This window comes from Macaca mulatta, chromosome 1 (genome assembly GCF_049350105.2).
Source record: "Macaca mulatta isolate MMU2019108-1 chromosome 1, T2T-MMU8v2.0, whole genome shotgun sequence".
In the NCBI taxonomy this organism is placed as follows: Eukaryota; Metazoa; Chordata; class Mammalia; order Primates; family Cercopithecidae; genus Macaca; species Macaca mulatta.
Window position 1 is genome coordinate 194333596 of NC_133406.1, and position 15935 is coordinate 194349530.

At 47.4% G+C, this 15935-nt stretch overlaps 1 protein-coding gene across 5 annotated transcripts in view; it reads right to left on the reverse strand.

The window, feature by feature from the left end:
* RAD54L (RAD54 like) overlaps window positions 1–15935 on the reverse strand; it is a 49681-nt gene that overhangs the window by 29638 nt on the left and 4108 nt on the right. Inside the window, exons 1-6 of one of the 5 annotated variants that reach the window (XM_077958733.1) lie at window positions 7849–8008; window positions 4066–4346; window positions 3349–3466; window positions 2891–3034; window positions 1993–2079; window positions 151–270 (exon numbers count right to left, since the gene is read on the reverse strand). Coding sequence is in view for 3 of the 5 variants with exons in the window: in XM_077958726.1 (XP_077814852.1) it covers window positions 151–270; window positions 1993–2079; window positions 2183–2185 (210 nt within the window). In the remaining 2 variants the exon portion in view is untranslated. Of the gene's footprint in view, window positions 1–150; window positions 271–1992; window positions 2080–2182; window positions 3467–4065; window positions 4347–7848; window positions 8009–15935 lie in introns of those variants that run through there. The other 4 variants (XM_077958731.1, XM_077958726.1, XM_028834195.2 and 1 more) reach the window with 4 other exon arrangements.

Below are 15935 nucleotides of genomic sequence, written 5' to 3' on the forward strand. Positions count from 1 at the left end.
AGGTCCAAAGCCCCCACAGATGTGTGTCTTCTGGCCACTCTAGAAAGTACTGAGGGAGTCTACAGGGACAGGAGTCTACAGGGACAGGAGTCTACCTAGGCTGAGTGACTGGGCGCAGACATATACATGCAGGTTGCAGTTCTGGCTTACATGCTGACTGCTGTCCAGACAAGGTGGTTGATTGGTTAGCTGACTCAAAGGTTTCCGAAAAGGAGACAGGAAACACTCCTGGATCTGGGTCTCACTGCTGGATTTCCGTTTCCTAGGAGTCTAGGAGAGAGAATTGGGAAAGGTGAAGTCTAGAAGACCACAGAAATCACCATAATGGCAACTAACACTTGAAGTGCTTATTAAGTGCCAGGCACTGTGCTAAATTCTTCATGCGTGTTACAATGTATCATCTTCATAGCTACTCTATTATATAGATTTATTATCCTTATTTAAGAGGTGATAAAACTGGAGCTTAATGCAGTTAAATAACCTGCCTAAACTGAGCAGGGGCAATGGAAAAGGTAAATAAAACGGGCCTATGAAAAGCAAGTCTACCAACAGCATGGAGTCCTGGTGGCCCCAAAGCTTCACTCCAAAAGCTCCATGGAATGATTGAGCAACCAAACACTTCGCTGAGTTTCCAAGGGGCAAGAGTACAGCTGCCTTCAAATCCCAGGCCACTGAGGCCACTCCCCACTCAGGCCACCCATGGCCGTGAGGACACTGGCACTAAAAGCATCTTCAGGCCGGGCGCGGTGGCTCAAGCCTGTAATCCCAGCACTTTGGGAGGCCGAGACGGGCGGATCACAAGGTCAGGAGATCGAGACCATCCTCGCTAACATGGTGAAACCCCGTCTCTACTAAAAAATGCAAAAAAACTAGCCGGGCGGGTTGGCGGGCGCCTGTAGTCCCAGCTACTCGGGAGGCTGAGGTAGGAGAATGGCGTAAACCTGGGAGGCGGAGCTTGCAGTGAGCTGAGATCCGGCCACTGCACCCCAGCCTGGGCGACAGAGCAAGACTCCGTCTCAAAAAAAAAAAAAAAAAAAAAAAAAAAAGCATCTTCAGCAGCAACTGACAGCAGACCCAGCTGCAGAGAATGCTGCCCCAAGTTCAAGTCTGAGACCCATGTACGTGGCAAGGGGCAGCCAATGTGCCCTCCTACACAGGTAGAGGAGCCCCTTGCACACCACGGTACAACTATTGAGCAAATCCCACCAAGCCATTAGGCAAGAACCCACTTGTGCCAGTTTGCCAGGATATTTGAAGCTTCAGTGATCCTATCAGACACACCTGAAACAAACACCAGCACCCCCACCCCACACCTTATTCGCACACTGCTCCTGCCAAAAAGTGCCTTCTAGTCCTTGCATAGCTGATCCCTTCCTTCAAAGTTCCAGTGGCCAAGCCCCTACTTCTTGAACTGCTCTTATTCTCTGAAGTCCATGCTGCACTGTCCTATTTATTTTGGTTTACATAGGTCCTGCCCATAGCCAGCCCCAGCAAGCCTCCAAAACAGGAAGCAGCGCACAGGGCCCAACCTAAAATAGAATATACTGTACTTCAGTATGAGCAAGGACTGGAAGGACCCAACCTGTCAGATCTAGGCCCAAGTGAGCCCAGGACTCTAAGGGAGGCCCAGAACACTCTACTGTTCTGTGACACTGGGCAGGGGACAAAGAGCAAAAGAGCAGGCTGCTAATTGCTGTTGTGTAGCCCTTTTTTCCAAACAGAGTCAAAAGGTCCAATCCAACCGGCTCTTTTGCTTTAGAATACCTTTTCCCACCAGGAAAACTGAGGTTATATTAGCTTCTAGTGACTCCTCTGAGGACAAAGATTTTATTAATCTTGTTCAATGCCTGGCACACAGTAAGTACTCATTAAAAGTTTACTGAACATACAAAAGAGGCATCTGGAGTTGGCTGTGTAACCCTAGAAACCAAGTCCTGGCTTCTTTTCTGCCCAAACAGAAAACCCCCCTTCCCTGTCCCCTTGAGTGCTCACCACTAGGCCAGGTTGCCAGTCTTCATCTTTAGAGGACCCGCCTCCAGGCTTTCTCTTGGCCAGCTGGCTGGGAGCCAAGCTCCTCCTCTGTAAGGGGAGAACGGAAACAGAGCCTGCAAGGATCCTGCAGCCTAGGCCTGTCAGACCCTGACCCAGGGCTACTCCCAGTCACCCCTAGGCCCACACTTACCATCCTGGGCCTAGGAGTTTAAAACGTCAAGTACCCATGAGCCAAAGGTCAAAAGCAGGCAGCGGCTAAGCGTGTAGGAGGACCAGGGTCTAATCAGCAGAGGGGGCTGCTACATTATTGAGAGGACCGGCTAACTAAAGAGGGGGCATGGATGGCGGGACTCCGTCCAGGAACTGGGGTTTGGACCCAAACTGTGAGAGTGTCCGTCCTCAGTAAGCCGAGACGAGAGATTAGGCCAAAGTGGAAGAGACCAAGCAGAGATTAGTGTGGGACTGGGGGAGGAGGCAGGTGGAGTCCCAGACTGGGCGGAGTGGAGTGGGGATGATGGTCCCAGACTGGGCGGAGTGGAGTGGGGATGATGGTCCCAGTCCGGGTGAAGGGAGGAGGTAGTTGCGCGGCGGGGCGGGGTGGGGGTGGGGGGATTGGGGGGGTAATCACTGGCCAGGAAAGAGAAGCTGTGGTGAAAGTCCGAGGCCTGGGTGGGGAGGGCAAGTCCGGAGAAAGGAGATTTCCCAGGGCTGGAGGTGGAAACCAGGATAAGACTCAGGGAGGTCGAGCAGGAAGCCACGCGGGGTCTGTAAAAGACCCAGGTTAGGAGGGGAATACCAGGAGGGGCTGAAAAGAGCGACAGAGATGGACGCAGACCCCAGCACCTCCCTCTCAACCTTCCTCTTCCCAAAGCGCGCGTTAACAGCCGCCAAGACTCACCGACCCGCCAAGACCGGGTCAATCGAACCTCCCGCCGCGCTGCTGTCGTATCACCCATTGGCTGTGTTCGATGAGTTCGGCCCTCGCGACCCAAGGAAGAGGCGGGAATAGTGCTGCGCCCAATGAGGAGTCTGGGCTGTGGAGCTGGAGAAGCTAAATTGACCTACTAGGAGGCGTGACTTAGGTGGAAGGGCGGGGCCAACAGAGGTGGGCGGTTGGGCGAGAAGAGAGGGGCGGGGACGGGACGGGGCGGGGAGAGGGCGGGGCAGGAGGGGGAATGTGGGGGGCGAAGGGCGGGGCCATCAGAGGTGAGCGGTTGGGCGAGAAGAGCGGGGCGGGGCGAGAAGAGCTGGACTGGGCGGGGAGGGGCGGGGCCAACAGCGGGGGGAGGTTGGGCTAGAGGAGCGGGGCAGGGCTAGAAGAGCTGGAATGGGCGGGGAGGAGCGGGGCAGAATTACTGCCTGCGAGCTGGAATTCGGCCCCTGTCTTGGGCGTTTGTCCCAGGTCGGTGAGCTGTGGTCCCGCAGCTATGGAAGGGACGATTTACGCCACATTGAGCAGCGGAGGAGTTACCACCTGTTGTGGACAACTGGGGATTATGAAAGGCGGCACATTTCTGGGAGTTTGGATTGCATCTACAGTGGTGCCAGGTCTATAGCAGAGGGCCGGGGTTGGAGTCAGGCCTCGCCCACCCAGAAAGTGGGGCGAGGCATTCGGCCCAGACTGCCACGTGGTGGACTAGGGCAGTGGGAGTCCCCGGATGACGCGACTTTCTCGCTCAGGGATGTCTTGAAAGAAGCTGCCTTCCTCTCCAAGGCCAAACCGCGTTGGAGGAAGCGTGGTGTTTGGAGTCTTAGATTTAATCATCCAATCTCTCAAAACGTCAGCTTCTTCATATCTAAAGTGGCATTAGAATAGTACCTCCCCCCGAAGGTTATTCTGACAAGTAAATTAATGTGTGTAAAGCACCCAACAGCGGCATGCACAACCTAGGTTCTCACTAATAATGATAAGGGTATATATATATATAGTATTTACCACCAGGCATTTCTGAGCTTCTAAGATAAAAAAATTCATGTAATGCTCATGACTATGAGGTAGGTTTATTCTTGTCCCCATTTTGTAAGTGAGGAAACAGGCCTAGATAGGCTAGTAACTTGTCCAAGGTCACACACCTGACTATAGCTTAAGCCATCCTCACAGGGTTATCAAGAATTCTGAGGTCGGGCATGGTGGCTCACACCTGTAATTCCAGCACTTTGGGAGGCTGAGGCGGGAGGATTGCTTGAGCCCAGGACTTCCAGACACAGAGAAACCCCATCTCTACAAAAAAATTAGCCAGGCATGGTGGTGCACAGCTGTAGTCCTAGCTATTGCAGAGGCTGAGCTTGGAATGATCTCTTGAGCCTGGAAGGTCAAGCTGCAGTGAGCCGAGATTGTGCCATTGCACTCCAACCTGGAGGACAGAGCAAGATACTATCTCAAAACAAAGAATTCTGGAGAGAAATATCGTTTTAATTAAGTATTAATTGTTTGGGAGGCTGTGGCGGGCAGATCACTTTAGGTCAGGAGTTTGAGAACAGCCTGTCCAAAATGGTGAAGCCCTGTCTCTACTAAAAGCACAAAAATTAGATGGGCGTGGTGGCAGGCACCTGTAATCCCAGCTACTCATGAGGCTGAGGCAGGAGAGTCGCTTGAACTCAGGAGGCGGAGGTTGCAGTGAGCCAAGATCACACCACTGCACTCCAGCCAGAACGACAGAACGAGACTTTGTTTCAAAAATAAATAAATAAATAAATATTTCTGGTTCTAGTTTCCAGTAATAGCAAATAAATGTAGTCAGATTAACCCTCCCACAAATAACAATGACAAACTCTAGGGAAAAAAATATTTTGAAAAACCAATTATTCCAGGGCACTGGACAGTGGCCAAATACAACTGCAACTGGTGAGATTAGAGAAGCTGTGGCCTCTTGCTTAGGGCATTCCCCAATCTGGAAGGAACTCTGGTGTGAAGACACAGCTTTATTACCTTGAGGTGTCAGGGAACAGAGTTTGAGGCAGGCAGGGCAACCAAAAAGTTACAGGAGAAATCCTAAAAAGGAGAGTGTTGCAGAGGGGGTGAGCCCCAACATTTGGGTAAGACAAGTCCTCCCAATTCTTTGGTTGACTGCTTACGTATACTTGTGCAGGGGTAACAAGAAACCCAGAAAAAAAAAAAAAAAAAAAAAAAAGCAGCAGGTAGAAGGTAGAACTGGATGAAGATTTTAGCTTCTGCCCTCTGCTGCAGATGATTGATTTGGAATTAAAAATCTAGCCAAATTAGCTCCCTGCCAGAACAAAAGCTGTTCTTCAGAGGAAAATTCTGCAAAGGGCATAAGAAGAAAGTTTCGAGACACGATCTCACTGTGTTGTCCAACCTGGAGTTCAGTGGCACTATCACAGCTCACTGCAGCCTTGACCTCCCAGGCTCAATCTCCCACCTCAGCCTCTCAGGTAGCTGGAACCATAGGCATGTGCCACCATTCCTGACTAATTTTGTTAATTATTTGTAGAGTTGGAGGTCTCACTATGTTGCCCAGGATGGTTTCAAACTCCTGAGCTAATCTTTCTGCCTCAGCCTCCCAAAGTGCTGGGATTATAGGCATTAGCCACTGTGTCCAATCTAGGATGAAAACATTCTATATATTGAGATGATGTGGCATTACAGTAGGTCTTTTTTTTTTTTTTTCCAAACAGAGTCTTGCTTTGTCACGCAGGCTGAAGTGCAGTGGCGCCATCACAGCTCACTGTAGCCTTGACCTCCTGGGCTCAAGCAAGCCTCCCACCTCAGCTTCCCAAGTAACTAGGACCACGGGCATGCATGACCATGCCCAGTTAATTTTTTGATTGTTTGTAGAGACAAGGTCTCAGTATGTTACCCAGGGTGGTCTCAAACTCCTGGGCTCAAGCAATCCTACCACCTTAGCCTCCCAAAGTGCTGGAATTATAGGGGTCAGCCACTGTGCCCAGCCTTTAATTAAAAAATAAAATAAAATGAAAACAAAATACAGACAATTTAAAATCAACAAAAACAGTAGATTTATCCCCATCAAACTTGAAATCCTGAGGAAAATTCTTCACACTAAAGAAAATAACAGGCTAGGCTTGGTGGCTCATCCCTACGATTCCAACACTTTGGGAGGCAGAGGTGGGCAGATCACTTGAGCCCAGGAGTAGACTGGGTAACAGGGTGAAATGCTGTCTCTGAAAAAATACAAAAATTAGCCAGGCATGGTGGGTGTGCCTGTAGTCCCACCTACTAGGGAGGCTGAGGTGGGAGGATTGCTTGACCCCGGGAAGTGGAGGTTGCAGTGAGCCCAGATCATACTCTTGTACTCCATCCTGGGTGACAGATCAAGATCCTGCCAAAAAAAAAAAAATTAACTGGGCGTGGTGGTGTGTGCCTGTAGTCCCAGCTACTCAGGAGGCTGAGGTAAGGAAGATCAATGAACCCAGGAGGTTGAGGCTGCAGTGAGCTGTGACTGTACCACTGTACCCCAGCCTGGGTGACACAGTGAGACCCTGTGCCAAAAAATAAAAATAAAAATAGGCCAGGCGTGGTGGCTCACACCTGTAATCCCAGCAGTTTGGGAGGCTGAGGTGGGTGGATCACAAGGTTAGGAGTTCAAGACAAGCCTGGCCAACACAGTGAAACCCCGTCTCTACTAAAAATACAAAAATTAGCCGGGTGTGGTGGCATGCGCCTGTAGTCCCAGCTACTTGGGAGGCTGAGGCGGTAGAATCACTTGAACCTGGGAGGTGGAGTTTGCAGTGAGCAGAGACCGCCCATTGTACTCTAGCCTGGGTGACAGAGTGAGACTTCGTCTAAAAAAATAAATACATAAAAATAAAAATAAATGTCACCCAACAATCTACAGGAAGGAATGAGGATCACCAAAAATGGTAAATATATGGATGTGGTAGACAGAATAACAGCATCTAAAAGATGTTCATAGTCTGGGTGGCTCACACCTGTAATCCCAGCACTTTAGGAGGCCAAGGCAGGAGGATTGCATGAGTCCAGGAGTTCAAGACCACCCTGGGCAACATAGTGAGACCTCATCTTTACAAAAAATAAACAAAAATTATGGAAGTGTGGTGGCGTGGCGTGTTCCTGTAGTCCTGGCTGCTTGGGAGGCTACAGCAGGAGGATCACTTGAGCCCCAGAGGTTGAGCCTGCAGTGAGCCAAGATCACACCACTGCACTCCAGCCTGGGCAACAGAGAGAGACCCTGTCTCAAAAAAAAAAAAAAAAAAAAAGTTGGCCGGGCGCGGTGGCTCAAGCCTGTAATCCCAGTACTTTGGGAGGCCGAGACGGGCAGATCACGAGGTCAGGAGATCAAGACCATCCTGGCTAACACGGTGAAACCTCATCTCTACTTAAAAATACAAAAAAAAAACTAGCTGGGCGAGGTGGCGGGCATCTGTAGTCCCAGCTACTCGGGAGGCTGAGGCAGGAGAATAGCGTAAACCCGGGAGGCGGAGCGTGCAGTGAGCAGAGATTTGGCCACTGCACTCCAGCCTGGGCGACAGAGTGAGACTCTGTCTCACAAAAAAAAAAAAAAAAAAAGTCATGCCTCAATCTCCAGAATCTGGAATGTGATAGGTTACATAGCAAAGAAGAATTAATACTGCAGATGGAATTAGTCTGTTAATTGTCTGACTTTCATTTTATTTTATTTTCTTGAGACAGAGTGTTGCTCTGTTGCCCAGGCTGAAGTGCAGTGGTGCAATCTCGGCTCACTGCAACCTCCGCCTCCCAGGTTCAAGTGATCCTCCTGCCTCAGCCCCCCTAGTAGCTGGACTTACAGGCACATGCCACCATGCCCGGCTAATTTTTGTATATTTAGTAGAGACAGTGTTTTGCCATGTTGGCCAGACTGGTCTCGAATTCCTGACCTCAGGTGATCCACCCACCTCAGCTTCCCAAAGTGCTGGCATTGCAGGCATGAGCCACCACACCCAGCCGATTGTCTGACTCTTTGATGGGGAGATTATCCTGGCTTATCTGGATGGGTCCAGTGTAATCACAAGGGTCCTCATCAATGGAAGAGGGAGGCAGAGGAGTCAGTGTCACCTGGAAAATTGAAGGAAATGGATTATCCATTAAAGCCTCCAAAAAAGAACACAGCCCTGCCAGCACCTTGATTTTACCCTAATGAGACATATCTTAGACTTCTGACCTCCAAAACTCAAAATTCATTTGTGTTGTTTTCCACCACTAATTTGTGTCGATTTGTTACAGCAGCAATAGGAAACTTCTTTGGTTAATATAAAAGTCTGACTTTAAAAAAATTATTCTCTTTAAAAGACATATGACATGTTAAAACAAACACTATAACCATATTCTGGTGTTTATAACGTATGTAGGTATAGTACATCTGAGAGCAATAACTCAAAGGACTAGGCCAGAGTGAAACCGCCTTTGCAAAAATTGTAACTGAGGGAGTTATGACAGTGAGAGAGATCAGACCTAATCAATTCCATCTTCCTTCTAACCTGTAATCTGTCCTTGTTCATTCCTGGGTGTTGGGCAAACCAACTTTGGGAAGGACTTCAATTCATTGTTTGACTCTGAAACAAAATTGATAATAGCCTTTTCTCAAAAAGACCCCCTTCCTGCCTGGGGACAAGTCTGCCTTTGAGGGATAATATGGTTTGGCTGTGTCCCCACCCAAATCTCATCTTGAATTCCCACATGTTATGGGAGGGACACAATGGGAGGTAACTGAATCATGGGAGCAGGTCTTTCCCATGCTGATCTGTGATAGCGAATAAGGCTCATGAGGTCTGATGGTTTTATATGGGGGAGTTTCCCTGCACAAACTCTCTCTCTTTGCCTGCTGCCATTCATGTAAAACATGACTCACTCCTCCTTGCCTTCCAGCATGATTGTGAGGCCTCCAGCCATGTGGAACTGTAAGTCCATTAAACCTCTTTCTTTTGTAAATTTCCCATTGGTGGGTAGGTCTTTATAAGCGGTGTGAAAATGGAGCAATACACAGGACTAACAAATTAGCTACCAGATTAGAAATTATGGTTTAGGGATCGTGCAACCTCTGGCTCCAAGAGGCTGAACCTCCCCAAATTGCTCCTGGGGATAACATCACTATTGTAAACCCTAAGATCAGTGCCTGAGATATTTTGCAGCCCCTGCACTGGATGGATCAGCTGACGCCATCCAGACCAGTCATCTGGCTCACCCAGTGCTGCCATCCCACCCAGGAGCAAAACACAGTAAGAAAACCTCGTTTTGACCCCTATGACTCCATCTCCAACCTGACCAATCATCACTCCCCACTTCCCAAGTCCCTACCTGCCAAATTATCTTTAAAAACTCTGATCCTCGAATGCTCAGGGAGACCGACTTGAATAATAATAAAACTCCAACTCCAGTCCTGGGTGTATTACTCTTTTTCTTTTCTTTTCTTTTCTTTTGAGACAGTCTCGCTCTGTCACCCAGGCTGGAGTAGAGTGGTGCAACTCGGCTCACTGCAACCTTTGCCTCCCCAGTTCAAGCAATTCTCCTGCCTTAGCCTCCCGAGTAGCTGGGATTACGGGTGTGTGCCACCATGCCTGGCTAATTTTTTTTTTTTTTTTTTTTTTTGAGACGAAATTTCACTCTTGTTACCCAGGCTGGAGTGCAATGGTGCAATCTCAGCACACCGCAACCTCCGCCTCCCTGGTTCAAGCAATTCTCCTGTCTCTGCCTAGCCTCTTGAGTAGCTGGGATTACAGGGATGTGCCACCATACCCAGCAAATTTTTTTTTTTTTTTTGAGATGGAGTGTGGCCTTGTCACCCCGGCTGGAGTGCAATGGCATGATCTCGGCTCACTGCAACCTCCACCTCCTGGGTTCAAACAATTCTCCTGCCTCAGCCTCCCAAGTAGCTGGGATTACAGATGCCTGCCACCACATCCAGCTAATTTTTGTATTTTTACTAGAGGCAGGGTTTCACCATGTTGGCCAGGCTAGTCTCAAACTAGCCTGTTGACCTTGTGATCCACCCACCTCGGCCTCCCAAAGTGCTGGGATTACAGGTGTGAGCCTCTGCGCCAGGCCTAATTTTGTATTTTTGGTAGAGATGGGGTATCACCCTGTTGGTCAGGCTGGTCTCAAACTCCTGATCTCAGGTGATTCACCTGCCTCGACCTCTCAAAGTGCTGGGATTACAGGCGTGTCCCACTGTACCCGGTCCATAAAGTTTAAATTTTTAAGTATTTTTCATGTATTGGTCCTTTTATCATTTTTAAATGTCCCTCTTTTTCTCTGGTAATACTCCTTTCTTGAAGTTTATTTTGCCTAATACTAATTTCCCACATTCCTTTGATTAGTGTTTACATGATGTATTTGCCCCAACCATCTACCTTCAATGTATTTGTATTTTTGTGTTTAAAATTCATCTCTTGACCAGGCATTGTGGCTTATCCCTGTAATCCCAACACTTTGCAAGGCCATGGCAGGTGGATTGCTTTAGCCCAGGATTTCAAGACCAGTCTGGGCAACATGGTGAAACCCCATCTCTATTTAAAAAATACAAAAATCAGCCAGATGTGGTGGTGTGCACCTGTAGTCCCAGCTAGTTGGGGGCTGATGTGGGAGGATCACTTGAGCCCAGGAGGTTGAAGACCAGTAAGCCATCAATGCACCATTGTACTCTAGCCTGGGTGACAGAATGAGACACTGCCTCAAAAAACTAAAACTAAAAATAAAATCCCTCTTGTAGACAGCACATGAATCTAGCTCTTTTTTCAGTCTGACAGTCTGTTTTTTAACTGCAGTGTTTATTCCACTTACATTTAGTGTAATCATTGACATGTTTAGATTTAAGGCTTCCATTTGCTACTTGTTTTCTGTTTGTTTCATCTGTTGACAGAACAAGTTGACAAAAATTCTGCAAATATATAGAAGACTTGAACAATACTATCAAACATTTGATCAAATTGACACTTGCAGAATACCCAACAACTGAAGAATAGATGTTCTTTTCAATGGGGTAAGCAACATTCCCCAGATGGGCCACATTCTGGGCTATAAAACATGTCTGAATAAATTTTTAAAAATCAACAACTTACAGAATATGTTCTCTGAATTACATGAGAAATCGGTAAGAATAGACTTTCTAGAAAAGTCTGAAATATTTGGTAGTTAAACAGTATACTTCTAGGCTGGGTGCAGTGGCTCATGTCTGTAATCCCAGCACTTTGGGAGGCTAAGGCAGGAGGATTTCTTGAGACCAGGAGTTTGAGACCAGCCTGGGCAACATGGTGAGACCCTGTCTCCACAAATAATAAAAAATTAGCTAGGAGTGGTGGTACATGCCTTTAGTCCTAGCTACTCAGGAGGCTGAAGTGGGAGGATCACTTAAGTCTAGGAGGTTGAGGCTGCAGTGAGCTGTGATCATGTCACTGCACTCCATTCTGGGCTACAGAGCAAGACCCTGACTCAAAAAAAGAAAAAAAGACTCCTAATTAACCCACAGGAAAAGAAGAAATAACAAAGGAAATTATAAGAATTTTATTTTATTTTTGTGTTTTTAAAAATTTGAGGCTGAGTGTGATGGCTCATGCCTGTAATCCCAGCATTTTGGGAGGCCGAGGCAGGTGGATCACCTGAGTTCAGGAGTTCGAGACCAGCCTGGCCGACATGATGAAACCCTGTCTCTACTAAATGCAAAAAAATTAGCCGGGCATGGTGGCGCATGCCTGTAATCCCAGCTACTTGGGAGGCTGAAGCAGGATAATCATTTGAACTTGGGAAGTGGAGGTTGTAGTGAGCCGAGATTGCACCACTGCACTCCAGCCTGGGCAACAAGAGCAAAACTCTGTCTCAAAAAAAAAAAAAAAAAAAAATTGAGACAGGGTCTTGCTCTGTTGCCCAGGGTGGAGTACAGTGGCTTGATCATAGCTTACTGCAGCCTTCAACTCTTGGACTCAAGTGATCCTCCCACCTCAGCCTCCTGAATAGTTGAGACCACAGGTGTGCACCACCATGTTTTGCTATTAATAATTTTTTTTTTTTGAGACGGAGTCTCACTCTGTCGCCCAGGCTGGAGTGCAGTGGTGCCATCTTGGCTCACTGCAAGCTCCGCCTCCCAGTTTCATGCCATTCTCCTGCCTCAGCCTCCCGAGTAGCTAGGACTACGAGTGCCCGCCACCACGCCCAGCTAATTTTTTTGTGTTTTTAGTAGAGACAAGGTTTCACGATGTTAGCCAGGATGGTATCAATCTCCTGACCTTGTGATCCTCCCAACTGGGCCTCCCAAAGTGCTGGGATTACAAGTGTGAGCCACCGCGCCCGGCCAATAATTTTTTAAATTTAATTTTACTTTTTAGTAGAGCCAAGGCCTTGCTTTGTTGCCCAGGCTGGTCTCGAACTCGTGGCCATCTGCCTTAGCCTCCCAAAGTGCTGGTATTACAGGCATGAGACACCACTCCTGGCCGTAAGACATTTTTAACTGAGCAATAATAAAATACAATAGTAAAAATGAATACAGTGTAGATAAAGAATGCTTAGAGAGAAATTTATAGCTTATAAGAGAATAGAGGCTTAAAATCAATTGTCTAATGATCTAAGTTTCTACCTTAAGAAGCTGGAGGGCCAGGCACAGTGGCTCACTCCTATAATCCCAGCACTTTAGGAGGCTGAGGCAGGTGGATCACTTGAATCCAGGAGTTTGAGACCAGTCTGGACAACATGGCAAAACCCTGTCTCTACAAAAACAAACAAACAAATATATATATATATATGTGTATTATATATGTGTGTGTATATACACATATATATATATGTATGTGTGTGTATATATATATGCATACAAAAATTAGTCAGGCATGGTGACATGCACCTGTGGTCCCAGCTACTCAGGAGGCTGAGGTGGGAGGATCGCATGAACCCAGGAGGCGGAGGTTGCAGTGAGCCAAGATCACACTGCTGCACTCCAGCCTGGGTGACAGAGTGAGACCCTCTCTCAAATAATAAAATAAAATAATCCAGGCAAGGTGCCTTACATCTGTAATCCCAGCACTTTGGGAGGCTGAGGTGGGTGGATCATTTGAGGTCAAGAGTTCAAGACCAGGTTGGCCAACATGGTGATACCCCGTCTCTACTAAAAATACAAAAATTCGGCCGGGCACAGTGGCTCACACCTGTAATCCCAGCACTCTGGGAGGCCAAGGCGGTTGGATCACGAGGTCAGGAGATGGAGACCACCCTGGCTAACACAGTGAAACCCCATCTCTACTGAAAATGCAAAAAATTAGCCGGGCGTGGCGGCGGGCGCCTGTAGTCCCAGCTACTTGGGAGGCTGAGGCAGGAGAAAGGCGGAGCTTGCAGTGAGCTGAGATCGCACCACTGCACTCCAGCCTGGGCGACTGAGTGAGACTACGTCTCAAAAAATAAATAAATAAATAAAAATTAAAAAAAAAAATACAAAAATTCGCTGGCTGTGGTGGGGCACGCCTGTAGTCCCAGCTACTCAGGAGGCTGAGGCAGGAGAATCGCTTGAACCCAGGAGGCAGAGGTTGCAGTGAGCTGAGATCACACCACTGCACTCTAGCCTGGGCGACAGAGTGAGACTCTGTCCCAAAAATAAATACACAAATAAATGTAAAAAATAAAAATAAAACGCAGAAGCTGTAGGAAGCTGAGCAAATTAAATATAAAGTAGAAGGAAGGAGGCTGGGCATGGTGGCTCATGTCTGTAATCCCAGCACTTTGGAAGGCTGAGGCAGAAGGATCACTTGAGGCCAGGAGTTTGAGACCAGCCTGGGCAACATAGTAAGACCCTGTCCATACAAAATAAAAAATTAGCTGAAAGTGGTGGTGCATACCTATAATCTGAGCTACTAAGGAGGCTAAGGTGAGAGGATCCCTTCAGCCCAAGAAGTGGAGGCTGCAGTCAGCTGTGATTACATCACTAAACTCCAGCCTGGGTGACAGAGCAAGACTCTGCCTCAAAACAAAACAAAAGAAAAACAAAAACAAACAAACAAACAAAACAAACACCAAAGTAGAAAGAAGAAAATAATAAAGATCAAGTAAAATTCAATGAAACGAAAAAGAGAGAAACACTGAGAAAATTAACAAAGCCAATAGATGGTCCTTTAAAAAGATTAAGAAAATAGATACACTCCTAGCAAGATTAACCAAGAATAAAATGAAGAAGCACAAAGTATATATCAGGAATGAGAGGATGCCACTATAGATCCTACAGACATCAAAGGACAAAGGGAGGAGATCTGGGAAGACGATGGCTATGGTAGCAGCTTTTCAATCTCTTTGAATTCCCAAATAAAAACTGAGACAGCAAATGTATAGTTAAGGGAAAAAAAACAACAGGCCAGGTGTGGTGGCTCATGCCTGTAATCCCAGCACTTTGGGAGGCCAAAGCAGGTGGATCACCTGAGGTCGGGAGTTTAAGACCAGCCTGGCCAAGAGAGTGAAAATCCCATCTCTACTAAAAATTAAAAAAAAAATAGCCAGGTTTGGTGGTACACCTCTGTAATCTCATCTACTTGGGAGGTTGAGGCATGAGAATTGCTTGAACCCAGGAGGCAGAAGTTGCAGTGAGCCAAGATCACGCCATTGCACCCCAGCCTGGGCAACAGAGTGAGACTCTGTCTCCAAAGTAAAATAAAATAAAATAATAAATTAATTAATTTTAAAAATAAAATGAGGCTGGACGCGGTGGCTCACACCTGTAATCCCAGCACTTTGGGAGGCTGAGGTAGGCAGATCACGAAGTCAGGAGATTGAGACCATCCTGGCTAACACGGTGAAACCCCGTCTCTACTAAAAATACAAAAAATTAGCCAGGAGTAACTATAGTCCCAGTTACTCAGGAGGCTAAGGCAGGAAGCAGAGGGTGCAATAAGCCAAGATCGGGCCACTGCACTCCAGCCTGGGTGACAGAGCGAGACTCCATCTCAAAAATAATAATAATAAAATAAATAAAAAATAAAATGAAATGAAATAGCAGGTGAGTGAAAGGAGCCCACAGTGGGAAGGACTAAAGGGCAGGAACAGGTCTGGTTCCCTATAAACTGTCAAAACTGACCCACGAGGGCTTCCTTCTATGACCATGCCCCACACTGAGGATAAATTCCTGGGAGAGAGGATGTGCACAGTGGCTCCTGCCTATAATCCCAGCACTTTGGGAGGCCAAGACAGAAGGATCACTTGAGCCCTGGAGTTTGAGACTAGCCCAGGCAACATAGCAAGACCCCGTCTCTACGAAAATTAAAAAAACTGGGTGTGGTGGCACACGCCTGTGGTCCTGGCTACTCAGGAGGCTGAGGTGGGAAGATCACTTGAGCCCAGAAGGTGAGGCTGCAGTGAGCAGAGATACTGCTACTTGCACTTCAGCCTGGGTGACAGAATGAGACACTTAATCAAAAAATAAAAATAAGAAAGAAAATAGCTCTGAGTGGAATCAATATGTAGTAGGATGAGGACAACAGAGGAAAAATGAGGAGCTAAAGACCGACATGGAGGAGGGGAACAGAGCCAGGAAATTGCAGAAGGGTGCCACAGGCAACAACAGATGAGGGAGCTCTATAATATTATAAAAACTCTCCTGAACCTCACCTCATTCTTTCAGTTCAAAAAAACTAATTTCACATAAAATGAGCAATAGAAAAGTAGCAAAGTCAAGGCTGGGTACAGTGTCTCATGCCTGTAATCCCAGCACTTTGGGATGCATAGGCGAGCGAATCACTTAAGGTCAGGAGTTCGAGACCCGCCTGGCCAACATGGTGAAACCCTGTCTCTACTAAAAATACAAAAATTAGTCGGGCGTGGTGGCTACTTGGCTCCCAGGTACTCGGGAGGCTGAGGCAGGAGAATCGCTTGAACCCGGGAGGCAGAAGTTGCAGTGAGCTGAGATCGTGCCACCACACTCCAACCTGGGCAATAGAGTGAGACTGTCTACAAAAAAAAAAAAAAAAAGGGTTGGGCGTGGTGGCTCACGCCTATAATCCCAGCACTTTGGGAAGCCGAGGTG